At 55.3% G+C, this 26,418-nt stretch overlaps 1 protein-coding gene across 7 annotated transcripts; it reads right to left on the bottom strand.

Moving 5' to 3' along the window:
- Positions 1-93: 93 nt before the first annotated feature.
- RASSF5 (Ras association domain family member 5) lies at positions 94-26,418 on the bottom strand. Of its 7 annotated transcripts, XM_048327888.1 has the most exons (7): positions 22,247-22,405; positions 20,929-21,008; positions 17,457-17,575; positions 5,282-5,395; positions 4,109-4,406; positions 3,645-3,760; positions 94-3,023 (listed from the first exon to the last, which is right to left on the bottom strand). In XM_048327888.1, exons 1-7 carry the CDS (start codon positions 22,330-22,332, stop codon positions 2,871-2,873), a joined length of 966 nt encoding a protein of 321 aa, XP_048183845.1. In that variant the 5' UTR covers positions 22,333-22,405; the 3' UTR covers positions 94-2,870. The 7 variants fall into 7 exon arrangements, with proteins under 7 accessions (XP_048183845.1, XP_048183847.1, XP_048183850.1 ...); XM_048327890.1 differs by lacking the exons at positions 20,929-21,008; positions 22,247-22,405 and adding an exon at positions 26,151-26,418; XM_048327893.1 differs by lacking the exons at positions 20,929-21,008; positions 22,247-22,405 and adding an exon at positions 25,201-25,462.

Raw genomic sequence — 26,418 nt, 5'->3', positions numbered from 1 at the left:
TAAATTCACCTCTAGGCAGGATTCCTGTATTTCCCTTTAGACTTAATCCATGGAAGTTCCATAGCAGGGCACCAGAAAAAGAAGGCTAAGAGATTTCTTTAATTACTGACAGTTTTATTATCATTGTCTCTTACACTGTCTGCATATGAACAAAGTTCCAGAACCTTCAGAAAAAGCTGAGAGTGAGACATTTTGTAAAAATGCCATAGAATTGCTAGGGAGTAGTAAAAATAAATTACAGCATTGCAAAAATGCATTTCACTTTGCCATAGAAGCTCTACTATTCCATCCTATACACATTATTTTACAGGTTTTACAGTAGCCATGGAAAAGAAACTCACACGACCTAGGCAAGACAATTGCTAACCAAAGGCACTGCCAACAGGATTTTGCGCTTAAAGAAGGGGCAAATACTTCTAAAAACAGCTCAACTGACCCATGAGAATTTGAGTTTCAACACCCACCAGCTCTTCAGATGCCCCTCATCTTGAAAAAACCAAAAGAAAGAGCCCTCTGGGGGCACGAGGTCTTCAGCAGCATCCACAGTGATTGCATACGAAGCCATGCCTTCTACAAACTGTCAAAGACATGCTGGGGCCAGGAGGGGAGAGGGGACACTCACCAAAACTCACCAAAAGAGAAAAAAAAGGAAACCGGCACAACTTTTAGCCAGAAAGAAAAGGGATTTCAAACCAAGCGTGTGGCTCTTCCCTCTCAGAACCACTGGCAGTTTTTACAGCGTTCTTCCCCGGTGGAACTGAAGTATTTATACGGTGCTGTCAAGGCTCAAAGCACCAGATAAATGGTATTTAAATGACTTCACAAGTGACTAGTGAAGTACTAAGTCTGCTTGTAGCTGGACAAACAGCCCCAGAGCATGGAAAGTGCTGCTCTGTGGCTGCCAGCAGTTGTTAAAGGTCATTGGGTGTAGAGTACAGTACAGCTGGAGGCTCTTCTGCACCAGAGCCCTGTGAGCAAACCCTCACTGCTGACCAGAACAGGAGCTGCAACTGAGCTTGGCAGAAAGTGGCTTTCGCACAAACCGAGGGCTCGGAGTGATGCAGTTACTCTCATGTGGTTTAGAAACAAACATAGTCAAAATCTGGAAAAAAAAATCCCAAGCAGTCACCTTGCAGAAAGAAGCAAACCAGTTCCTCATCCCTCCTCATCCCACAACGGTGCGGGGGACACGGGGGGACAGGAGGGAGGAGGCCTCTGCACAGCTTCCTCCTTAGTCCAAATGCAAAGTTTTCACACTTAAGGGAAGAAAAAGGCACTGAGGTAAATTTTAGACTCCTCCACGTTCCCCAAAACCCTGTCGCCTCCCCTCGCACTGGGTGCAGGTGGGATCCCAGCAGCCACAGTGAGCTCAAAGGGGCTCAGCAAGCCCACACAAACCCCTTTCCCTGCCCCACCCCAACCCAGCATTGACGTTCCCTGTTCTCTGCTGTGGTGTAAACAGAGGGAGGGCTGGCCCTGGCTGTGTGCAGCGTGCTCGGGACGAAGCACTGAGGGTAAACACGGGGCCCATCCTCCCCCACCGGGATCCCTGGAGCATTCCCAGCCCGGCAGTGATCCCTGCATGGCATCAGCACCATGGAGCAAGGGCAGGGACCGAGCCTGCAGCTCGAGCACTTTCCTGAGGGATGCTCGGCGTGGTGGGAGCCCTGAGACAGGCAGAGAGGGACTTGCTGTCCTCTCCTAACTCCATGGAGAGAGCAAATCCTGGGAAGCTTCCTGGACGTGCAGGAGAGCACCAGTTGAGAATGGGGAAGGAGAACAGGGCACAGGGAGGGTGTGACAGGGACAGCAGGGCTGGGACAGCACTGCGAGGAGGGGGAGCAGGAGGAAGCACGGGGGGGGTGAGCAGAAAGCATCCAAGGACAATAATTCCCTTACCTGGTGCCACCTCCACACCCCAGCCCTGGTTGGGGCTTCTCTCCCTTAGGGCCAGACACATTCACAGCTGAAAATCTGATTTGTGAAGGGGCTTTGAGCTTTCCTGGGTTCCTCTGACAGACACGTATTGCTAAATCTTCAACACTGAGCCCTCAGCCCACGCCCCAACCATCACCTTCACACTTTTCAAACAGAATTTCTGGAAACTAGGTCCCAATTCCTACAGAGTAGAGAACTGGTGGAACACTGGCTAACTTAGCATCAGGGGTATTTACTGTAATTCAGCTCTTTTCAAAATTAGAAGTCAAATAGAATCAAAATGAATGATTTTCCTGGGAGTTACTATTACCAAGTTGCAATAATATTTACTAAGAGACTGTTGGGGTGTTGCAGCTGCCTTGGTGTCATAACCTGACATTTCCCTGGCTGCCTTAGCCCTGAACAAGTCCATCCAGCGCTGGTTACAGCTGCAACACCCACGTGGTTCGGTGCAACAACCTCCTCCCCTTCTGCTGCTGCTTCCTGTGCTCTCCTTACGAAACCAGAACTGGGCCACGAGGGCACTGTGAGCCACAGCACCTCCAAACAGGAACAAGCAACTCGCTGGGAGGAGCAGGAGCAGCAAGAGTTGCCCTGCTTGAAACTTCAGCCAGCAGATGGGTCCTGTTGGGTGTCACACCGAGAATCTTCCACGGAGCCTCTCCAGCGGATGGCACGGCTGGAAAGCCAACCAGCAGCTGTGTTTGCTTTGTTGAAGCTGTTTCAGAAACAGGCTTCCCGTTCTTGGACTGGCTCTGGTCCTGGGAGAAGAGGTTTCAGAAGAAGAAAATGCAGTAGGATCATTTTAAGGGTGCTGGGAGCCAGTCCTCATGGAAGGTCGAAGAGGGAGAATGACGACTAAGGTGTCCTGAGAAGTCTTTTCATTTAAAAACAGTCTCTAGCTTAGTCTGATGCCCAGGGCCTCCTGAAGGTTATCCAGGTTTGCCTCTGGCTTCTTTCAAGGTCTGTTGCAGTCTCTGTTTGAACCTCTCATACTTCCTGTGCACTTGCTGGATTTTGTCCTTCTCTTCTTTGTCCAGGATCATCAGGAAGTTCTGCAGCTCTGGGATGGAGAACGCGTCCCACTGCAACACCAGCAGAAACACAGGGGAAGTGAGCACACACCTGACGGGGTTTGTGGGTTCTTACCTCTGAATCTGTGAGAAGGAGCAATAAAATACATCTAAACGTATCTGATCTCCAGGGATTTTGATCTCATGTTGTGAGGGAGAAGGGGTAAGGGGCTACAGCGTGAAGGACCATCCCAATCCTCCCCCCGCACAGCACAGGAAGCAGAATCCTGCAGGATGCAGCAGCTCCCAGCATTTGCTTCATTGTGGTGGGGAGCACGATTTCAACCAAAATCTGGCTGTGAATTTATTACCTGAGTGTCCCTGGCTTTTACTTCAATTAGTGGATTACTTCTAACAGTGTTCAGCTAATCTAATTAGCGACGATTAACCCTGGGGTGGCACTGCTGGGTTCCATAAACAGATTACAGAGTGGCCATCAAAACTGGCCTCAGCATTTTCACAGCTCAAGTTTGAATTGTTTTAAAAACCCAGAGCATTCAGGAGCAATAAAAGACCAACCCAGCCCCATCAGAGGGAAACAGCCCTTTTTGTGCCGCCTCTGCCACACATCTCCCAGCCCTGCCACGTGCTCCACATTCATGTGAAAAACGAGGAAAAGAGTCACCAAGGTACCTCAACTTCCCCAGTTTCGTTCTCCTTCAGCACAAAGCTCAGCACATCCGTGTCAGGGCCCGCCAGCAGCCGCAGGTACAGGGGGTACTCGGTGAGAGGGAGCTTCTGGAAGAGCACTGCAAGAGGACAGCAAACAGCCACAGTGAGATCGGGGCTGCCGGGGCAGAGGGAAGCTCAGGAGGTCAGCTGCAGCATGGGAAAGGATGCTCAGGATCACAGGGGAGGGGGCTGAGTCTCTAGCACAGATTCATAACAATCTCTTTAAGCTCTCAGGGGGTTTCAGCCCCTTCTGAAACCATAATTCCCCACTAACTTAAGCAGCGTCACCTCCTGTGGAGGTCTAAATCACCTGGATTTAGACTTTGCCCACCTGACACCCCAGTGAGTCCCACAGCACACCGAACAGAAGCCAAATTCACCACTCCAGGGAGAGCTGGCGGGTGCCAGGCCCTGAACTAACTCACCTTGCCCATCTTTCCGCATCTCCTTGAAAAGTGCAAACTTCTGGGGGTTATCCACCACCATGAACTTCTTCAGGAGCCCCTGGATCACCTCGCTCACCGTGGTCGTGCTGCTGATGTGGAGCTGCTTGATGGCATCCAGGGGCAGGTAGAAGGAGGTCCTCTTGTCCGTCATCTCAGCCAGGTTCACCTCCTTGAGGGCATCGTAGATGGACTGGGGCCGGATGCCGGCCGGCACCGTCACGGGGCGGCGCAGCTTCAGGTGCACCTTGATGAACCCTGTGTACGTCCCATCGTCGTTCTGCAGCAAAGCACACAGGGATCAGGCTCCAGGGAGCTTTTCCAGTCCCTTTTCCACCACAAGAGGCTGGTCTGCAGCGTGGGGTGACAGCAGGACCTGCCCCCGCTCCGGGAGTTCCAGGGTTTCTTATTAATCATGTCAAAAATACCCCATAATTCCGGGACAGTCACTACTGGTTTTCTCTTGGCAGTGACTCATCCCTTCCTCTCATCTGTGGGATCTTGTTTTATTTCAAGCCAGCCCTGCTACAAAGGCAGTTATGGAAATTCCATTACATGGAATTTGTAGTTGCACTTAATTTGGATTTGAAACCCCTGGTTCAGCAGGACCTCCCAACCTTATTCCTTAAGTTTTACTCCCCATTTAAGGGATTCTCACATCTCCGTGTGACAAATCATCACTGGAGATCAGCTGATCCCACCACAGGTCTCTTACCCCACCCTGAGCTCTGCAAAAACACAGGAATCAGGAGAAAAGCCTGGTTCTGCACATTCCACCCAGGAAGCCTGGCAGTGGTGAGGGCAGAGCATCTCTCTCTAGAAAGGTTTTGGGTTTCTAAATCCACTTCCAACAGCTGCTGAACTGCCCCAGTTCCACCGTGACTCATCCCCACTGCAACAACGGGGGCTCATCCATTTGGGGCAAATCTTTGTGGCAACTCGTTGCCAGAGATCAGTGCCAGGAGGGAGGGATGGAGGCAGGGAAGGGTTACCTGGAGTGTCAGTGACATTGGAAAGCCAAGCAGGAGGAGAAGCAGCGTGACAGCCACCAGCCCTCTCACCCCATGACACCTTCCCCACAGGCTGGCCCCGTTCAGAGCCCACAGAAACCAGCAGCAGTGTCTGTGTGTGAGGGAAAACCAGCCCAGTACGTACCAGTTTCATCAACAGGCAGTTGGTCACCTTTGCATTGTACTTCTCAATCTTCTGTTTGATCTCCTGGACGGTCGGAGGCTCGGGTTTTTCTTCTTCTACCGTTTGTGTTACATTCTGGAATCAGAAGAGCCGGGCTTTAGCTGCTTTGTGTGTTGGGTAACGCTCCATCTGTTCAGCTCCACGTTTTCTTGGGAAGGCAGGAACGGATCCTGCGCAGATCCCGAGCAGTGATGACGCAGGCGGGGATGGTCCCTGCAGCCAGGAGGCTGAATGTGCAGGATGCCACATCCCAACCCCAAACCACCTCTGACACCGGTGACAGGCAGTGCAGGGCAACACAAAATGCACCAGTTGGTGGCACGGAGCAGTTAACATCCCAGTGCAAACCAGGACAACATATCCAGCCCTTAAAACCCACTTTGAAAGCAAAGCCACCTGCACCTGTGAGCATTTATTTACTTCTGGCAATGCAAGAAATAAACCCCCATCCTATTTCCAGTATTCACAGCTCTGACTCCCCAAAACTCGAGCAGCTTCCAGTGGGTTCACCCAGGCAGAACCTGGAGTTAAATCTCTCGCTGCTCTTGTCCAAAGCTTGGGAAATTATAGCTCAGAGCAATAAAAGCACACGAGCAGCAGGCTGGCTGTGTGACTAATAATAAATCAGGCACTGCAGGGCCAGTCCAGGCATCCCAGCCTGTGTCAAAAACTGCTCAGTGCCTGCGTGGGCTCACCCACAGGGGGACAGAGGCTGCTGCTCGCCCAGCTTTGGGGGAATTTCCTCCAAAACCAGCAGATTTGACCTGTAGGTGGGCTCTGCCTGAAGGCCACCCATGGAAATGTCACTAATGAACAACCACAGAATCATTAAGGTCGGAAAAGATCTCTGAGCTTGAGTCCAGCTGTCAACACAGCACCACTAAACCACGTCCCCAAGGGTCACATCCACGGGCCTTTTGAACAATTCCAGGGATGGTGATTCCACCGTTTCCCTGGGCAGCCTGTTCCAATGCTTGACCACTCTTTCATGAAGAATTTTTCCCTACGATCCAATCTAAACCTCCCCTGGCTCCCCTCCAGCCAGGAGGGCAGGTCTCCACAGCACTGCCTGCTCTATCTGCTGGATCTGCAGCAAACAAGCCTCTGTGTGTCTGGGCAATGCTCAGCGGGCTGGATCCCCCAGCTCAGAGCTCTGCTGCCTTCCCATAACTCACCACCTTCCCTGGAGACAGCCTGGGAACGCATTTTGCCAGCTCTGCCTGGAACTGTGTGCAGCGCTCTCAGATTTTATGTGGGCTTGCTCAGAAGTTGGCATTAGCAGGGAGCAGAAAGCGTGAAGGGATATGCCATCAAGGCTGGGAAGGCTCAGAATGAAAACTGTAACCTCTGAGAAGGGAAAAAAAGGGAAAAAAGGCAGCTTGGGGAGCAAAGCTTGTCCATTCCCAGACAGCCCCAGAGCACACACAGCAAGGACACAGCAAGCTGTAAATCAGCCAATACTGCCCAAGGCTACCCATGGTATTTCTTTCAGGAGGAGAATCAAGCAGAGGACAAACTGAAACCCTGGCTGCAATCTGGCAAGGCAGCTGCAGTGCTGGGACTCACGGCAGTGATTCCCCAGTGACAGTTCACGATTTCACAATTTCTGCCCCAGAGCAGCAGACAGCTCGAGACACCCACGTGGAGCAGGCACCCAGGGGACAGCTTCAGCCTCCTTGGTCACTGCCTTCCTTGGGGCTCCAAGAGAGGGAGAGGGGCTTTAGACCAGGGCCTGGAGTGACAGGAAGGGGGTGATGGCTTAAACAAAACCAGAGGAGATTTAGATGGAATACTGGTCAGAAATCCTTCCCTGTGAGGGTGGGGAGGCCCTGGCACAGGGTGCCCAAAGAAGCTGTGGCTGCCCCATCCACGGAAATGTTCAAGGCCAGGTTGGAGCAGCCTGGGACAGTGGAAGGTGTCCCTGCCCATGGCAGGGGTGGCACTGGATGATCTCCAAGGTCCCTTCCAACCCAAAGCATTCTATGACAATAAAAGCAAAGCTTTCCTGGGTTATTTGAGAATTGCACATAAATATCCATTTATCAGAACTCCCCAATCTGTCAGAGCCCTTTGGCTCACGCTGCACCTCAATCTATCCACTGCACCAAGCCTTGGCCACACACAGGCCAAGGCCGTGCGTGGCAGGGGAGTCTTTAAAAATCATCTTTAGAAATCATGCCGAGGGCTGAGATTTTGAAAGTAGCACGAAGGAAAAGAAAAAAAAGGAAAAACAAACAAAAAAACCCTTCCCTATAAGTAAACAGAAGATGAACTCTCAGAAACCCTGCACTTCCTCACATCACCCATGTCACTGCACTGACACAGCCACAGCTGGGCTGACCCTCACCAACCACAAGTGAGGGAGGGCAGGGGACCCCCAGGACCGTCCCCTCCTGCAAGCAGAGAGTTGGAGCTGCAGAGCTGAGGGCACCACACATCACCCATGGCACAAACACAGCCCAGCAGAGACAGCATCCACACATCCATCCACCCAGCCACGCAGATACGCATGGCAAAAGCAAACACGGCAGCTCTGCCTGCCCCTGTCCCTGTCCCTGCAGTTTGCTTGTCCCCAGCAGGGCAGGTCCCTCCCTCCTGCGATGTTCCCAGCCCAGGGCCACAGCTCATGCCAGCAATTAAGAGCCGTGGAGCGGCTCGGTTTCCATGGAGGAACACGGCGCAGCAGGGCCGCAGGAGCCTGGAGCGGTGCCCCAGCGCCTCGCAGCAGGCACACGGCAGACGAGGATGGCTTCGGGTTCCAAGAAACCCAAACCACTCGCAGCAGGAGGGGCCTGGCTCAGGAGCACGTCACCGCTGTCACACGATGTCACCGATGTCACCGCAGCGCTGCCCGGCTGCGGCATCCTCCCTTCCTCACAGCGGGCAGGTCAGGGGTACCTGCAGCCTGCTCAGCCCCCTGCCAGCCTTCCTCCCACACCCTCCCGCTGCAGGGAAAGAAAGTTTTCATAATCTCTTTGCCTGCGTCCATCCCACCACGGGCTCGGTGACAGGACAGTGTCTGGATGAAACCTGGGGACACACAATAAGGTCATGGGAGAAAAATTAAGGCAAACTCCAGCCAGCTGTGCCAGAGGATCCAGAGTGGGGCCACCCCAGCTGCATGAGCTATTTAGGGCTGGGGGAGCCCATAAGGGCACTGGGGATCCAAGGGCTCAGCCCTTCAGCTCTTCTCGCCATTCAAGTGATGCTCAGGCCTGGCTGCACCACGAGCCCCCCAAGCAAGGACCACCCACCCATCCCAAGCCTGTACACCTAAATATTCTGGTTTTCTGTCTTCCAGACCCAAACCAGCCCAGCAGCACCAGCCCCGTGGTGCAGGAGCCCCCGGAGGAGCAGCCACGGCCTGGGAAGAGAAGTGCTGCTTCCCCCCAGTGCCTGATCAGATCAGCCACTTCTTGCTCCTCACAAATCAACCCCAACCTCCAGTTGTGCAAAGTTTCTGGTGCAGAATCTGCAATTCTGGCTAAAGGGAGAAAAACAGAAGCTTTAACCATAAACCGTTGCCACATTTCCTGTTGTACCGGGACAGGATGAGACGAGCTGTGAACAAAACCACATCTCTGATCTGCACCTACACCCTCGCGGGCACTGCTGGGCCTGCAGCTTTCCCGCATGGAAAACAGGGAAGAGCCAGCTCAGCCATCCTTGGCCATCACCTGGCCTCGTGGCCCCGGAACACGACATCAGTGTGGCAGCAGAGGAACCGGCACATTGCCCCGTGCCACCCTCCTGGGCCACCGTGCCACCCTCCTGGGCCACCGGCAGGAAAACCACAGGAAGCCTGGAGCTGCCAGGAGGGCTCCACGCCTGCTCCATGGAAAACCTGCTGCACAGCATCGCATGGCCGTGGTTAAACATGCTGGCAGCGCGCTGGAACCGCTCAGACTGGGCAGCTGAGGGCTTTGCCAGCCCTGTGGCACTGCCATAAAACAGCTCGCGGGCAGTGGTGGCCGCAGTGGCGCAGGGACCCACGGGCAGCCAGGACAGAGTCTGGACACGGTGATTTGGGACATCCAGAGCAGCGCAGGACCCGCCCGTGCCCTGCCCCTGCCTCCACAACCCACATTATTGCTCAGCTGTAAGAAATACCGATTGTAAGGAGTGGCTGGAGCCTCAGCTGGCACTTGGGCTAATGCTCCACGGGACAAAGGCTGCCCGGGATGAGCTCTGGGAAGGGGCAGGACCGTGGCACACAAAGCCCATGGCCCGGGGCTGGGCAGAGTTCACCGCCCCCCCGGCCCCCTCTGTGCAAGCCAGCACTCAGCTAATGAGCTGTAAACTCCTGCCAGGCTTTTATGGACAACCCAGGGGCCATCGAGATGGTGGTGACAGCTCTCAAAAGAGTTCTAAGTGACAGATATTTCCATTTATCAGTTTGCAAGGATGCCAGGAGAAACACACCCCACATTCAAAGAGCACCGTCCCTACAGCCTCTCACCTTCTCAAGTCAAGCCCCAACTTAAAAACCTTTTAAAAGCACCCAAGGCAGCAGCTCTGCACCACGCTGGGCCCCTGTTTGGGGAATAACAGCTCCAGGTGGGACCCAGGAGCTGTCCCACCACAGGAGCTGGTGTGTGGTCACAGCCTGGATGCTCAGCTCACAGGCTGGAAGAGCAGCAGCTCAGGAACTGTGGTTCAAAGCAGACACGGAAAAGCAGCAGAGGCAGAAGGTCTGAGTGTGGCCACTCCTTGGAGCCAGGGCCACCTCCCTGCAGCCCCAGGGACACCGTCCCTGTCCCTCGCTCCCAGCCAGCTTTCCTCACCAGCTATTTCCTTAATGAATCTGAAGAGCAGAGCAGGGGGGACGGATCTGGCCCAGCATCACCACATTCTTGGCAGTCTTATCTCGAGGCAGGAGCGGCCAAGTCCTCCCTGGTGTGCTCGGGCACAGCTCCATCACCATTTCCATCAGCCAGGCTGTGACAACTCGCATTCCCAAACCCGCGGCCCAAGCTCTCCCTTTGGCTCCTTGTTCAGACTGCAGGAGCACTTCAGAGATCTCCTCTGAAGGGATTTTATGGCCTGGGGCATCAATCCTCATTTTTCCCGCTTATTAAGGAAAGATTTGTCTTAAAGCACCAGAAAACAAAGCCTGGAGAAGCACATCCGAGTGTCCCTGGCTGTGGAGCCGCAGTTCAGAGCGGCATCGCCTGGGACCACAAACACAGTCCGGCACAAAGGACTGGGAGGAAATGTGAGTGCTTCAAATTGGATTCAGGAACACGAGAACCAACAGCTCAGATCTGTAAATCCTGCTGCAGCAGGGAGTGGTAGCAGCTCAGGGACACTGGGGACAGGGCTGTCACCAGAGCTGGGACATCTCTGCTCTCACAGAGCTCTCCATCCCTGCACTTCCCCAACACTTCCCCTTCAACACCCACTGCCAGGGTTCACAGCACTATATTGGGAAAGGATCCACTGCTCCAGCACAGACAGGCAAGGCGAGAATCACACAAGAGATCCCCAAAAAACCTTAAATACCCCCAACAGTTCCCTCCCTTTGAGAAATTCAGATGAGATGGTGTGGTTTCCTTTGGGGCTCAGAGGAAAAGGCAGAAGACAGGAGAGCTGTGCCTCTCCAGAGCAGGGAAGAGGGACGGCTGCTGCATCTCAGAGAGGTTAGAGCAAGTGAAGAAATACCTCAGTGTTTTGATTGCCATGGAGATTTCACTTAGAAACCGATTTTCCTGCCACAGCTCAGCTCAGCAGTGAGAGCTGACAAGGTCCTCACAGGGAGCTGCATCTCAGGGGTGTCCAGGCTGGAGCTCCTCTGCATTGCACCAGGCTGGCCATGCCCACATTGCCCCCCCAGCCCCAGCTGCTTCCCTGCACCCCACAGACCTGCCCTGAGCACCGGCCAGCCCTGGGATTATGGGGCAAGGCCAGACAGGATCTTGGAGATCCCCTCATCCAGCCCCTGTTTGGGTTCTGCCCCTCCTGTGCTTCCCATCCCTGGACATTCCCTTTCCCCCTTCCCTCTCTGAGCCAGCTCTCCCATCAGCCCTGATGCAGGACTCCAAGAGCAATTTTGCAGAGTTTTGAGCAATCAGGCTTCAGGCAGAAGCCACTGAAGCCATTCAGCTGGAGAGGCCCGAAAATGCAAAGAAATGGATCTCCAGGGACGAGGTCACATCTGAGATCTCAACCAGCTCTTTGCTAATGAGGAGTGATTTTGCTGATGGTTCTGAGAATAAAAAGGAATTACAGCATTCCTAGAAAGAGGCTCTTCAGACTAATACAGTTGTTTCAATCAGAAAAATTGTTCCTGTAATCCTACAGATCAAATCCCACTCTGTTAAGTGCTGTGCAGTGGCCTGTGTGTCCCCTCCCACCCACCCACAACACAACTTCCTCCACAGAGATGTTTCCTGTGTCTTTCAGCACATGCATCCCTAAGTTATCCGTACTGAGCTTCCTCCTGCCCAGAGCAGGCCCTGCCCACTGTCCTGGGCTCAGGAATCACTCCTGGGCACCCCAGGATGGACAACCCTCACCGTTCCCAAACACATCCACCAGGTCAGCTCACTCGGGGGTCTGAGCTGATGTTTTCTGCCCATGGCTAGGAGCAGGTGGTGAAAAACAGAGTTGTTGTCACACACAGCCCTTGCAGGGATGGAAATGTTCCAGTTGAATAATTACCACTTCAATAAGGTGCCAAGGTAAAAAGAGAGGACAGAGAGTGGATCAAAACCCGAGGGAGATGTCCACCACCTCCTCAGTGCCCACCACCTCCTCTTCCTCCCTGCCTTTGCTCCTGCAGGACCTGCACCACCACCACCAACCCCAAACAAGCCATGAACCCCCCAAAAACCTTCTTCCACCAAGGCCTGAGCACATTTTCTCTGTGAGAATCCACCTCCACACACAGACCCATTACACAACACCAGTTGGGTTCAGTTTAGCGAGGGGGGGGTGTTTTTCATGCACAGGAACCATTTCCTCCCCACACCACCAACCCCCTGAAAGGCTCCATCTTCTCTGGCAGCCTGAGCTCTGCCGCCCACGCCGGTCACGTCCAGGTGAGGAGCTGGGGAAAAAGGGGCTGCGGCAGCTCCTGACCCCCCTGTGAGGGAGAAATCCCAAACAGCGACAGCACCAGGCTGATTTCCAGAGGTCCCCGAGGATCTGCAGTGCCCTGGCTCAAACAGAGCAGCTCTGGCTGCACCAGCACCCCAATCTCCTCCATTTCCTACACAAATGAATCATCAAATGACATTTAAAAACCAGCAGTACGTGTCGGTTAATCATAACGAGAGGGAGCTGCTGGCTAGCGGGGAAGATCCCATCTTAAACATTTTCTTCAGAGAAATTCAATAAAATTCCCAGCTGACTGAAGCTCTCTCTCCAAAACAGCCCCCCCATAGCCAAGGGGAGCCCTTGGACCTGCTGCAGGGAGCTGAACCCCAAAGCACCTGCTGAGGATTGCGGCTCTGCAGCCTCAGGTGCAAACACAGCAGAGGCTGAGCAGGAGCACGTCGGTGCTGGTGGTTTACGGGAGGATTTTCAGTGAAAAAGCTGCTCCCCGGGCCAGGTTTGATCTCTGGGTGCTGCAGGGCTCTCGTTCCCGTGTGAAACTCCCACTTCTGCAGCAGCGCCTTCTCCTTTTATGCTCAGCTCTGGTTGGGGCTCCAAAGTTCATGAGAGCGATTTTTATTTTATTATTTTTTTTTTTTAAATAGACATTTAAAAACTGTGAAGCAGCCTTGGCAATGTTGCTGAGACACAAATCTCATGCTGGGTGAAACACTGCCCAGCCAAACCTCCGTCCTTCTCCAAGGCAGGCACACACAGCCCCAGGCTCCCCAAAAAGGACCACGCTCATCATCGCGTTAATCAGTTCACAGATTAATTCTGCCCTGAACTTTCCCATCCACCCCACAGGTGCAATTTTCACTCATGGTGCAGATTCTGCAAGGCCAAACCACAGGTCCCCGCCGGGGAGCCTGACCCGTGGCTGACAGCTGGCTAAAGGCTGCTAAAGGATTTCACCTCATGCTGAAAAAACGCACTGAGAGCCGGCTCCTCCGGCGTGAATCCCCGGGGAACGGGGAAACCCGGCGTGGCAAGGGCTGAGGAAAACCCGCAGCGGTGCAGACCCCGCAGAGGAGAGGGCAGAGCCCCCTCCCCGCCGGCAGCTCTGCCCTGGCTCCCGCACAAGCTCATTTTTGGCAGCACCCGCAGCCGAACGTGCGGGAGCCCCGGCATCCGCCAGCCCTGCGCGCGAGTTGCGTTACCTTGGCGGGGACCTTGCTCTGCGCGCTGCGGAAGAACGAGGTTTTGGCCGTGAAAAAGCAATCCTCGAGGTCTTCATCCAAGCTGCAGTAGCCGCTGCTCATGCTGCTGCCGATGGTCATGGGAGCCGGGCAGAGGCGAGGGGCTGCGGGCGAGCCGGGGGGCTCGGGGGGCCGGCGACCATCGGGGTCCCCGCTGCGGCTCCGGCGAGCCCCGCGCTCACATCCCCGGCTCGCCGCTTATCTGCAGCAGCTCCTTCTGCTCATCCTGCCGAGCTATTCCTCCTTAACAGGCAGCCGTGCCGGGTAACCCTTCCCTTCCCTCGCCTCCTGCTCCCGCCTCCCTGCGCAGCGGCGCTGGGGCAGCATGGAAGGGGCAGAGCTCCCAGTTCGCTCCCAGTTCGCTCCCGCTCCGCTCGCCGCTCCCGGGGGTGCCGGCGCAGCAGCATCGCCTCCCCTTCCTGCCCTCGCCCCGCAGCCCCGGCCACTTCCTCTTGCAAAATTTCTCACCCAGCTCGCAGCCGAGGTGCTGGGCTTGGCTCTGGCCCCTGGGGACCCCTGGCACCACCTTGGGGACCCAAAACGAGGTGCCACGGAGGGCTGGGGGCTGTTTAGTCCCTGTTAGAGCATCCTCGGGAGCTGCTGTGGCATCACTTTCTGAGGGAATCAAGAAGGGGGGAGGCAGGTGAGGACACAGCTCAGACCCTCCTCGGGGTGCCAGGACGCCCTGGCCACCACAAGTGGGTGCCTCTCTGCCCTGCATCTGATGTCAGAGCAGCAGGAGCAATTTCAGCACCCAGATTGAGGCAGCTTCAGCGGCAGCCCAGGAAAAAGCTGCTCAGTTCCTGGGCCCTGCTTTTACAGCAGCTGTGACCCTCCTGCTTGGAGAAGATCACCGGGATTTGTGGGGCTGGGCAGGGGCAGGGCTCTGATCCCCACAGGATCCCACAGGCAGGGACACCTTCCCCTATCCCAGGCTGCTCCAAGCCCTGTCCAACCTGGCCTTGGACACTGCCAGGGATCCAGGGGCGGCCACAGCTGCTCTGGGCACCCTGTGCCAGGGCTTCACCTCCCTCAGAGGGAGGAATTCCTTCCCAATATCCCATCTCAACTTGCTCCTCCAGCTGCTCCCACAGGGCTCCAAGACCTTCCCACAAGCCACCATCCAGCACTAAAACCTCTTCCCCTCTTGACAGGTTGCAGATGCTGCTCCAAACCCTCCCATCTGTATTGCTACGAGGCTTTGAGAGCTCCGTGCCCACCACAGCAGCATCCTATGAATACAAACCGGGATGTAGATGGGAAGACTGGCAACATCTGCATCTCAGAAAGAGGAAGGCAAGAATCCAAGTGGCTTTATTTACAGAGGGAATAAATAAGCCACGTTCTTATGGCAGCAGCGCGTTCCTGCAGCAGCACAGCCCCCTTGGCTCCACAGCGATAAATTTAGAGGAGAAAGAGGCTTAAATTGAGCATGTGCAACACCAGCAGAAAGTGCGGGTTGGGAGCATCAGCACTGGGGTCTTTTATGAAGCCTCAGCCCAAGTTTTTCCCAGGGGAACCAGTGTGCGACCCCTGGACGCCCCATGGAATTCTCCAAGAATCCCTCATTTATTCCTTGCAGTCCAGCTGCTTGGCACATCAGCTCCATAAAAAAAACCAACAAAGACAAATAAACCCAATAACTTTTACCCCACTGTTCAGCAGCAGCTGCACTTAATGGTTACCTGCACATCAGCCCCCCAAAACTCCAGTGACCCCGGTGACCTGCAGCAGCTCACAGGTGGGAGGCACACAGCCAGCCCTGCCAAATCCAGGGACCCAACTCCTGGAGCTGCCGAGAGCAGTGGAGGCTTTTGGCAGCTTCGGTAGAGTCTGGATGTCACCCTGGGTGGCTGCTCTGGGACCCAAATGCAACACACTCCCAAATACTTACCCGGATCAAAGCCCAAATTATCAGTGCCTGCTGTTACATGGTAACAGCACTGAAATAGGTGATATTCAAATAGGTATTTCAGTGGTGCTTCCACTTTGCTTTATTTTGATAATACAATTTAATGACTTCCATCTATGCCAGCTATTAATTTTTTCATGTGTTTTCAGGCCTCTTCCCCTCCTGCCAGCATATTCAGGCATCCTGCTAGCCTCCTACTGGAATACTGACATTATTTTCCCTCCATTCTCCTCCTTTCCAGCAGCAAAACCTGCCTGACCAACAGAAACACTCCAGGAACGTGGCTGTGTGCTCAGATCAAGCAAACCTGGCAATGATTTTTCCCTGATTATCCATGAAGAATAATGGAGCTTTGCTGCAGTGATTTACCCTCATTAACCCCCAAATCAGCCCCCACATCCCCAGCACAGGCCACGGGACCCCTGCCAGGGCTTTGCTGCGCTGAGGATTCTGAGGTGCAATCCCCAGCCAGGGCTTTGGGATGTGCTTGAGGGTTTCTGTCTGCTGCTGGAATTGGAGAGACACTTTTGTTTCCTTGGCACAAGGGGCCTCCCCCTCCCCAGGATGACACCAGGGCCGTGTCAGGGTGATGGATGGCCACAAAGCACAGGGTCCCTGTTTGTTATTAGGCCCATCAATAACCCTGGCTGGGGTGATCACCCTGAAGATGAAGCGAGCCCTTCTCATTTTTCCAAGAGCCCAGCATTGCTGGGGGAAGCCCAGTGACACTCAAAGGAGTTGTAACCACACACGAATTTAGGTTCACTCCCTTACACAAATACCTGGAGTGGAGAAACCGCTCTGAGCCCCTTTGTAATGCGTAGCTTAGAACCATCAACCCCGTCCCACTTCAGATCCTTCCTGACCATTTCATTCAGAGCAGCAGCAGCTGCCCAGCAAGGCCAGAGCTTGTACAGCAAAGGCTGGATGACAACCAAGCCCCACACACCCAACTGAAACCCCACATTTGCCTCTGGAAAAGTGCAAAATGTTCCCATCTCCAGGTCTTCCACAAAGAGGGACATAAACACGGGGTTATAATGAGGGTCAGAACACAGAATCACAGAATCATCAAGGCTGGAAAAGACCTTTGACTGCATCCCACCACACCCACTAAGCCATACCATGAAGTGTCGCATCCACTCATTTTTTGAACACTTTGAGTGATGGTGACTCCACCACTTCCCCGGGGAGCTGTTCCAAACGTTTCAAAAAAGCACACAGAGCCTGGAAAGGCTCCATCCCCGCCAATCCCACTCCAGGCAGCTCCCTCAGCAATGCCTTGAGCTGGCAGCACTAAGCATCTCCCATCTCATCTGGCACAGTGAGAGCCTCCCTGGCCCCGCAGCCTGTCCCACCCACGCTGGAGTCCCAGACACTGCAGGACCCCGGGGGGATTAAGGCAAAGCTGAGCCTTCCGGAGTAACCCTGGGATTACATCCCTAACACAGATTGAAGAGTCTCCATGCCCCCGGAACCACTGAAACTCTCAAAACAAGGCTGTCAGCCAGAACTCCAGATTTCCTGGAGAAATCGGCGCTCTCGCCCTGCACGATGCAGGAAATGCACCTGTGCTGCTGACTGCAGGCGCTGGCTAACGCCAATATTGATCCTCCTCTGCAGGCACTGGCACGTGGGGCTTGATGTCCCCGCTCTGCTCCAGGTGACAGCAGCGCTTCAAACACCCCAGAGCTCCACACACCCCTTCCCAGGGAGGGAGGGGGATGCCCACATTCCCAACCTCCATCCCACCCAGGCAGTGGGCACGGCGCTCACGGCCTGCAGGTGACACCTCAGTGACACTCCCAGACCGAGCCCTGACAAGCCCTCCCTGCTGGAAAACCCTTTGGGAGCAGGAAATCCGCGCTCTGGAGGCGAATCCGCCGGTCACCGCGGGGCTGTGCCCCCCCGAGCCCCCTCCCCGGCATACCTGGCTGCAGGGTGGCAGGAGGGTGCTCTCTGGGGACAGCTGGCTCTGCCACTGGCCCGGCCGGCGACAATCCAGCTGGATGAGGCTGCGGCACTCCTGGTGACACGTGTACCTGCAGTCTGCAGGGACAGAAAGGGCAGAGTGAGGCACCCCAGAGCTGCAGGATGGGGTTGGGGGCAGTGGGGGACCCACGGGAAGGGACTGGATTGCAGGCAGAGGGATTCCAGCACGGCCAGAGCTGGAGCCAGGCACATGTCGCTGTTCACACACATGGCCCCGTTCAGGCACACTCCTGCAGGTGAGGAGATACCTCAACACCTCATCCAGAGCAAAAATTGCTCGCACACCCTCTCCCCAGGGAATCCTGGATGCGATGGAGCAGCACAAGCCGCATTCCTGCCACGCATCCTGCTGCCTCTCCCCGAGCCGCTGGCACACTGACATGGAAAATGCTCAAATCCCACCAAACCTCGGGGTACCCCTGGCCAGCTCCACTCCTGGGAGGTGCCACCTGTAGCAAAAGCTTGGCTGGTGCACAGGGAAAGGATCCTTCACCTCTCACCATCAGAAACATCTTTGTACTGGGCAGAGGTCAAAAGATTTAAGGTCATTAAATAGCATAGAAGGGTTTGGGTTGGAAAGGACCTTAAAGATCATCCAATTCCACCTCCCCCACCTTGCACTGTCCCAGGCTGCTCCAAGCCCCGTCCAACCTGGCCTTGGACCCTTCCAGGGATGGGGCAGCCACAGCTGCTCTGTGCCAGGGCTTAAAAATGAAAATTTCAAGGGCCAGCTCCGGTGACAGAGGTGTGGATCGACCACCAGCAGCCCCAAATCCACCCCTGGAGAGGGCAGGGACACATCCCAGCCCCAGCAGAGGCTGTGACCTCCTGTCCCCAGGTGAAGCAAGGCATTTCTGTGGCTGTTTTCTTTGGATGCTGACCCAGTGTCAGACATTAACCCGTTCATGCACAGATGACTCTGCACAGCCCAGCTTTAACCCCTTCAGGCACAGGGTCCTCCTCACCCCCAGCTGCAGAGGGGCACATTTGGCACAGCCAGCTCCAGTTATCCCATATTCATGGCCATCACTCCCACAGCCCCTTCCCTCAAAGGCCCGACTCCCCCAAACCCTCCTGACTGCAGTGAACAACCTCCTCCCGCTTTAATGGCCCACCTGAGCCTTTTAATTTTTAACTGCCGCACAAACAACCTTAAATTTACTTTTTACACTGCCCAAAATTCCAGAGCGGTCACCAACCTGGAAAAAAAAAATCACATCCTAAAATCAAGGCAAGAGAGGTCACTCCAGAGAGGGATGTGAGTGCCTGTCCCTGCACCAGCCCCGTGACCTTGCTAAGAGCCACTGAATTTGTATTTTAAATACACTCCTTCTTTCTTTTTCCTTTTTGCCCCTTTTCCTTTTATTTCTTTAGCTTTTGGGTCATTGGTTTTGACTATCTGGGGCTTGCAGGAAAGCAAAGGAATATCCCATGTTTGCTCTGGAAACTGATTTCTGCTCAGCTCTGGTGAATTCTTCAGTGCCTGAGAATGAGTGAGAGGAGCGGAACCACTGCTGGGAGCTGGTGCCTGAGGGGGGAAATATCAATCTCCAGAGGAAACAGGGAAATCATTTATCATTTAGCATTCATCTGGCGTGAGCTGTCTGTCATTCTCCTGTTCCAAGTCACTTGTCTCAAGTAAGCCTGGGGGAAAAGCAGGGAGACTTGGCTTCTTTTTTTTTTTAATTAGAGATAAGCTGCAGTTACAGTAATTTAATGCGTGACCTTTCGAGCAGCTGGAACTGCCTTTTAACAGGGGCCATTGGCCAAGTCTTTGCTGGAGGTGCCAGCTGGAGAAAGCTCCAGCTGTGAGTTCACCTGAGCACCTGCCACCACCTCGTCCCTTCTGCCCGTGTGGGCCCAGATTTTCAGATTTGGGCAGCTCCAGCACGTGGGGCAGTGGCAGCCAAAGGTCTGACACACATCATTTGGACCACAGCAATGCCAATTCCTGGGCAATTCCCCCGGATCAGGCCCATTGTGGCATTTCTTTGTGGGATTAAAGTGTGACACCTCCTTAGTCACAGCCACCTATTAACAGACCTAATCAGTCAGGATCCGGTGGGGAACACTAATTTTAGAAACCCTGCACAGCTTTAGGAAGCAGCCACGTGACCGGTTTGCCAAGAGGAGCAGGATGCCTCCACTTAGGCTCTAAGATAATTTCCATTCCAGTCAAACAATGGAACATTTGGAAATGGAGTTTCCTCAAAAACAGAAAGATCACGGTACTGTGAAAAGCTTTGGTGGCTGAAGGGAATTCCCCTTTCTCCACAGATAAAGTGGGATGGAGTAACCCAGTCCCGTATAAATGCCCATCTCAATTCCTAAACACAGCCACTGAATGGTTCGGGTTGGAAAGGACCTTAAAGCCACGGGCAGGGACACCTTCTGCTATCCCAGGCTGCTCCAACCTGGCCTTGGACACTTCCAGGGATGGGGCAGGGCCTCCCCACCCTCCCAGGGAAGAGATTCTCCAGTCCTCTGCCCACCCCCACCCCCAGGATACCACAGACCCCATGGGGCACCTTCCAGCTCGACGTGACCGAGTGGAAACGGGCACAAAAGGAGAAGGGAGGCCCCACAGGTGTCTGAGAGCGGGGCCAAGGTGGCAGAACGGAGACTTCCTCCACTGAAACTCTGGGACCCTTCGGGGCTCACACACCTCGAAGTGCAGGCTGCACCTGAGGCTGGGCTTTGCAAGCTGCGCTGCTTGAGGCGCTCCTCGTGCGCCCGACGTCACCGGGCTGACCTCAGGGGTGGCAGCAGGATGTGGCCCTGTGGCACCAGGACAGCGGGAGGCTCTGAGGGGACAGGGCAGGACCTGTGGCACCACCGCCAGCACCCAGGGAAGGGTCTCAGGCCTCCTGCAAAGCAGGTTCTGACAGCCCCAGGGCGCTGATCCAGCCCCAGCCCTGCAGCTCCATCAGTGCGGTCTCGTCTCAGCAGTTTTAGGTCTAAACCAGATGGTTTGGGTTCATTTGTTTGCAAACACTGGCAAGCCCCAGGGGCCTGTTTCTGTTTGTCCAGAGCAGGCAAGGCCCCCTCGGTGACAGCCACCCCTCTGCGAGGTCCCTGCGCCACTGCAGCATCTGGAGCACAAACCCAGCTGCTGGCAGATGCTCTGGAGCCACGATTTAACAAAAATCAGATTTTCCTTTGGACTGGCAAGTGGGGCAGCACTGAGAGCCTGTGCCCCTGCCCGAGCAGGGCTGCAGAAGAGCCAGAGGAGAAGCTGAAGCCACCTGGTGCCACAGGTGTGGTGCCAGCCCTGTGCCCACCCCATACCCACCAGGCAGGATCCCTGTGGCCAGGCCGTGCTCAGCAACACCAAGGCAAACCCTGCACCCCAAAGAGCAGCAGAAAACCTGCAAACCCAGCCAAAAACCCCAAATCCCACCACCACCTACCTCTAACCAGCAACACCTCCCTGCTGGGCCTCCTCGGCAGGCGCAGTCCCGCAGACCAGGGCTTGGATTTGGGGAAATGCCTGAAGATTTTACGGATTCTCTTTGTTACAAGCCCGAAGCAAGTGGCTGCTCCCTCCTTCCCGTCCGTCATCCTCAGGAGAGGAGGCCAGGAGCTCTCCAGGCACGTTCCAACCCCAAATGCTCTGGGATACAGCAGGCACCGGAGCAAGTTGTGTCTGCTCCCACGAGAGGCCTTTTCCCCCACGGAGATAAAGCCCTGACATTGTCCATTTACAACCTGCTGCCATCTGACGGGGTTATTTATTTATTTTTCTGAGCAGGGAGCGCAGCTCAGAGCTCGTGCATCTCCTGTAAGCCATGGAAAACTTTCTATTTCTGGGGCTTTTTGCTTGATAAGATAAAATAACCCAACGGAAGAGATTAGAGAGAGAAAGCGCAGGACCCGGCCGTGCGCTGGGAGGTCTCTTCCCGGCATCCTCTCTTCTCTCTTTGCTGCTTTTCCCTGCAGTCTTTTAAAGTTTGAGGGATAAATAGTCCCCAGTGTCTAATCAGAGGTTCAAGGAGGACACTGAGATTAACTATATCTATAATATTGATTAAACTCTGCACATAGTTAAGAGAGGCTTGTGGAGCCTTTCACAGCATCTGTGAAAATCAGGGCATTCTAAAAAAGACAGAGAGTGACTTTTTAGTGATAGGACAAGAGGGATGGTTTTAAACCAAAAGAGGAGAGATTTAAATGGGATATTGGGAGGAAATTCCTCTCTGTGGGGGAGGTGAGGCCCTGGCACTGATTGTCCAGAGAAGCTGTGGCTGCCCATGGATCCCTGGAAGTGTCCAAGGCCAGGCTGGACGGGGCTTGGAGCAGCCTGGGACAGTGGAAGGTGTCTCTGCCCATGGCAGGGGTGGGATGGGATGAGCACTGAGGTCCCTTCCAACCCAAACCATTCCACGGTGTATCAGTGACAGCTGTACCAGCTGTCAGCTGATGGGCTGGGACACAAGCATCAGTTCAACAACGCCCCTGAAATCTGCCACTTTGGACCCACTCCCCCGTGACCTCTCTGCTCAGGACCCCTCTCACAGTTTCCAGCACCCTGCACAACACAGGGAGTAACAAAGGTGGAATTTAACCAGTCCAAAAACCACCCCGAGCAGCAAAAGCAGTGAGTTATCACAGGGGGCTGTCTCAGTCACCCAGAGAGCCCCTGGGCACATCCCTCCTTCCCACACCCCGACCAGCAAACTCCACTGAGCTTCACCGGGATGAAGCAGAGGGAGAAGCCCAAAAACCAACCTGCAAGGTAAGAGCTGGAGCCTCGGCTGGCGTCTCTCTCCATAAACCCTTCCCAAGGCACTGCACTGGAATGCAGCAGGAAACATGACCCTGGAAGACCTGAGCCACCCCACGAGCCTGTCCCACGGCTCTGGGCAGGTCCCCGTCCCTCCCCACAGCTCCATCTCCTCCCGGGGAGGAGCCCGCCCTGCCTGGGGCAGCCGCGGTGGGCGGGAGGCACCCCCGGACCCCACCCCGTCCTCACCCAACCCCAGCAGCACCATCCCCACCTGCCCGAGTCACCCGGCAGCAGGAAAAGCCTCAGGAATCTGCCTGGATCAGCTAAACGGAACAGAAATGCACAGTGCTGTGGGTCCTGCGAGCTGTCAGCGATTATTATTTACAGCGGCGAGACTGGAGGCACGGCTGAGTGTGGGAGGACGGCGTGGAAAGAGAGACACCAAAAGCACCGTGTCCCAAAGGGCACCAGTGGTGTGAGCAGAGCCCCGTCCGGGTGAGGCCGGGCTCGGGAAAGAACTCGTTAAAGAACTCGTTATCTTAAGCAAACGGCTACTGGAGAACCAGTAACCTTAGAACTGAAGTTTGCTCTACAAATTAGAAAGAGAAACGGTGTTTTACCAACTCCCTCCCGAAGGAAACAGGGGCTGATTCAGCGCAGAGCCTGAACACGGAACGAGCTGCTCTGGGAGATAAGGGCGGCTCCAGACCAGAGGCACAAAACGCGTTTGGATGCTGAGGTGCTTTACTGGGCTGGATCTGTGTGGTAAGATCTGCAGATCAAAAGCTGGCTTCAGGTGTGACTGCGTCTGCAGAGGTGCTGGACACGCTCTGAAGTTTCCCTCGAGGGCTGCCCCCCACACAGCCCTGCCCACAGGGAAGCACGGCGAGCTGGAGTGACTTTCCTGCAAAGAAGCCCTTCAGCCAACAGTGTGTTATTTTAATATGTGTTTTTTAATAAGCAAAATATTTGAATTTTGGTTATCAGAGACACCGGGAGCCAGGGAAGCACTCGAGCCGTTCCCACCCGGTGTCCACCCAACCCTTCCCACCAGGAAGCTGCCCCAGCTCCCAGCCCAGCCTGGTTTCTGTGCTGTCCCAAAGCCAATAAAACACGCAGAGGGCTTTGAAGCTGCGTTAGTCACCAGGACACCCAACACGGCACCCGCCCCACCAGAGCTCACCAAACACCCCGCAGCAGAGATGTGCCTCTGCAGCCTGCCCGTCCTGCCCCCTTCTCCTCCCCTGCCAGGAAAAGCTGGCAGGAAAAGCTGTCCCCCAGCAATTTACACCCCGACACGGAGATTATTGACTTTACTACTGACTCAGCTCTGAGAGGTGCCAGCAGCACAAAGCCACACGCATTAAATAGAAGATATTCAAGGCACAGCATAAAATGGCACAGCTACTCCTGCCCAAGTGCCTTCCCTCCAAGGCTGGAAACAAGGATTTTCAGGGAAAGCCAGTCGGATTTGCCCCCGAGCTGCCACCTCCCCATCCTTTCACGCTGACACCGCGGGGAGCAGGATGCTGGATGTCTGTCCCGCACAGAACCTGGAACACTCCGAATAAAAGCAGGGGGAAAAGGCTCCCATGTCTCAGGCAACATCTGCATCAGCCCCAGGTGCAGCACCCCCGGGCAGGGCTTGGGTTAAAACCAGAGAAGGTCCCCCCTGAGCCTCCTTTTCTCCAGACTGAAGAGTAAATAACTATAACAAATAAATAAATAAATGCCACTTCCCCATTTTACTAAATACAGCCAGATCTGACGTAAATAAAAATAGGCCAGAACTGTACAAACAAAAACCTGAGTATCCTCAGGCTGCAAGTCAAGAGCAAACAAGCGGCAACTCTGCAATCAGAAAGAAAAAGAAACATTCACCGAGTGGGGGAGAGCACACCCCGTCTGCAGCTCTCGGGCATTGTTAATGGGAATCACTATTGGGATGACAGGGAATGCAGATATGAGAGTCCCTCCCGCCCATCCCGGTTGTCTGGGGAGTTTCTGAGGCAGAACTACTCCCACAGTCTGCATAATTCTCTGAAATGAAAAGGGAAATAGAGTTATTTAAAATCTGTTTCAGTATAAGTATGGAAAACATCCTACCAGAGGAGAAGTCCCTCAAAACAGCTTTGACGGCGTTTCGCAACGCCACAAAATTCTGTGAATTTGTATTTTAAGTCAGGATTTCAAAGCACACAAGCCAGGACCTCACCTCACACCTGACCCCAGTTTCCAGGGGCTGGCGAAAGAGCCTCGAGAAAGTTTTTTTCCCCCTCAGATAACCCTTATTTCTCCTAAACTCGCTATTTCTTTAAGCACGCTCATTCACACATTCCCTGCAGCTCCCCAGCCCCGGGAAATCATCCGGCTCTCAGCAGGGTTTGAGGGAATTAATCAGGAACGGCAGGCAGAAAGCACCCCAGAAATCAGATTTACATCCCCCTCGCTCCACCAACGCCCTGCGCCGCGACTTCCCAGCCCCGGCGTGTCCCCGTGTCACGTTGTGGTGGCGGCTGGGTTACATTTAATTAACAGCAGTCAGCGCTAAAGCCCTAATGCGAGGCAGCAGGGCCATATGGTGCGGCTGTCTCTCCCGGTCGCCCTTCATCCCAAACGGCACCGGGAGGCACGGCCGAGAGCTCAGCTCGCCCCGCGCCACGCAAATCCCCACCAGAAACATTTAATTGATTCGTAATCTAAGGAAAGCCAAGCGTAAGAACCAGAACTGGCTGAGCCAGGCACTAATTGCCCCGGTGAGGCTGGTGCTGCTGCACGTGCCTGGCATAACCCTCCCAAACAGCCCCAAAAATGAGCAGCGACGCGTCCCGCAGCCGGCCCAGAGCCCGCGGTGGGACGCGGCTCAGTCCCAAATTACCACCGGCACCAATTCCCTGCCCTCCACACCCACACTGAGGGCACCCTCACAGGTACAGGTGATCCTGTGGGCACAAACCTGCGGGGAATGGCATCAGCATTAACACCTCCTGCTGAAAATCGAGAGGCTCAGCTGACCCCGACCAGCAAATTTTCAAGTCCCTCAAGCCCCAGCAGCTGCATCCCGAAAGAGTTTCCCCCCAGCCTGAGGGACTGAGCGGGACAGGAGCAGTTTCACAGCCAGCAGGGCTCAAATCCCCAAGTTATCAGTGACATGGGTTTGCTCAAACCCCCTCGTTGCCCCTCCTGCAACAACCACGGGCCACACCTCCCCGGGGAGCAGGAGCAGCACCCCGGGACGGGGACACGGCGCGGGGGTCGCTGCACAGCCCCAGCAGAGTCACCTCGTTGGGCCCCTTCCCACACGGGGGAAAGAGGAATCTCTCCTGCAGAGCACGAACAGCTCTAGCAGAGCACGGATCCGACACGAGGAACACGCGTCTTCGTGCATCTCCCTGGCACAGCTCCCTCCTCCCGCGAGTTTGGGCAGAGCTTCAGGCAAATTTACAAATTCTGGAGGACTTTACCCCTCACTGTAAAGCTTTACAAACACGAACCCTTCCTGCTCACCGCGAGCTGCTGATGCCAACTCCGCCCATGAGTCGATCATCTCCTCTTTCCTGGAAAAGCTTTATTTCTCAAACCCGCCCGGCAGCACCGCACCCGCGCCCACCGCCCGCACCCGGAGACCCTGGTCCAGTCCCTCCCGATGCGCAGCCCCCCGGGACCCCCCCAGGGGGAGCGGGGGGACCCGGCAGGTCCCCGCGGCACCAAAGCGGGACCCTGAGGGGTGCAGAGCTGGGGCGAAAGAGAGGGAGAGGGTGCGGGGGGGGGGGGGGTGCAGAGGCCGGGCAGGGTGAGGGATGGGGGTGCGGGCAGGGCAGGGCTGCGGGACAGCGAGGGGCAGGCAGGGCTCGGCAGGGCTCGGCAGGGCTCAGCAGGACGCGGAAAGGCGCGGACAGCACTCACAGTCGCAGCGCAGGGCGCGCTCCCGCACCGCCTCCCCGCACAGGTCGCACCATCCGCGGCGCGGCAGCCGCGGGGCGAAGCGGTGGCCGCGGCCGCGCTCGGGGGACTCCCGCGGCGCCGCGAAGATGCTCCGCACGTCGGGCAGCAGCCGCGGGGCTCCCCCGCGCCGCCGCAGCCGCCGCGCAGCCCTGGCCCCGCCGGGGCTCCCCGGGGAGCGGCCGCCCGCGGGCGCGGGGGACGCGGCGGGGCCCGGCGGCCGCCGGCGCAT

This window comes from Corvus hawaiiensis, chromosome 24 (assembly GCF_020740725.1).
Source record: "Corvus hawaiiensis isolate bCorHaw1 chromosome 24, bCorHaw1.pri.cur, whole genome shotgun sequence".
Taxonomy (NCBI): Eukaryota; Metazoa; Chordata; class Aves; order Passeriformes; family Corvidae; genus Corvus; species Corvus hawaiiensis.
This window is presented reverse-complemented; position numbering and strand designations above follow the sequence as displayed.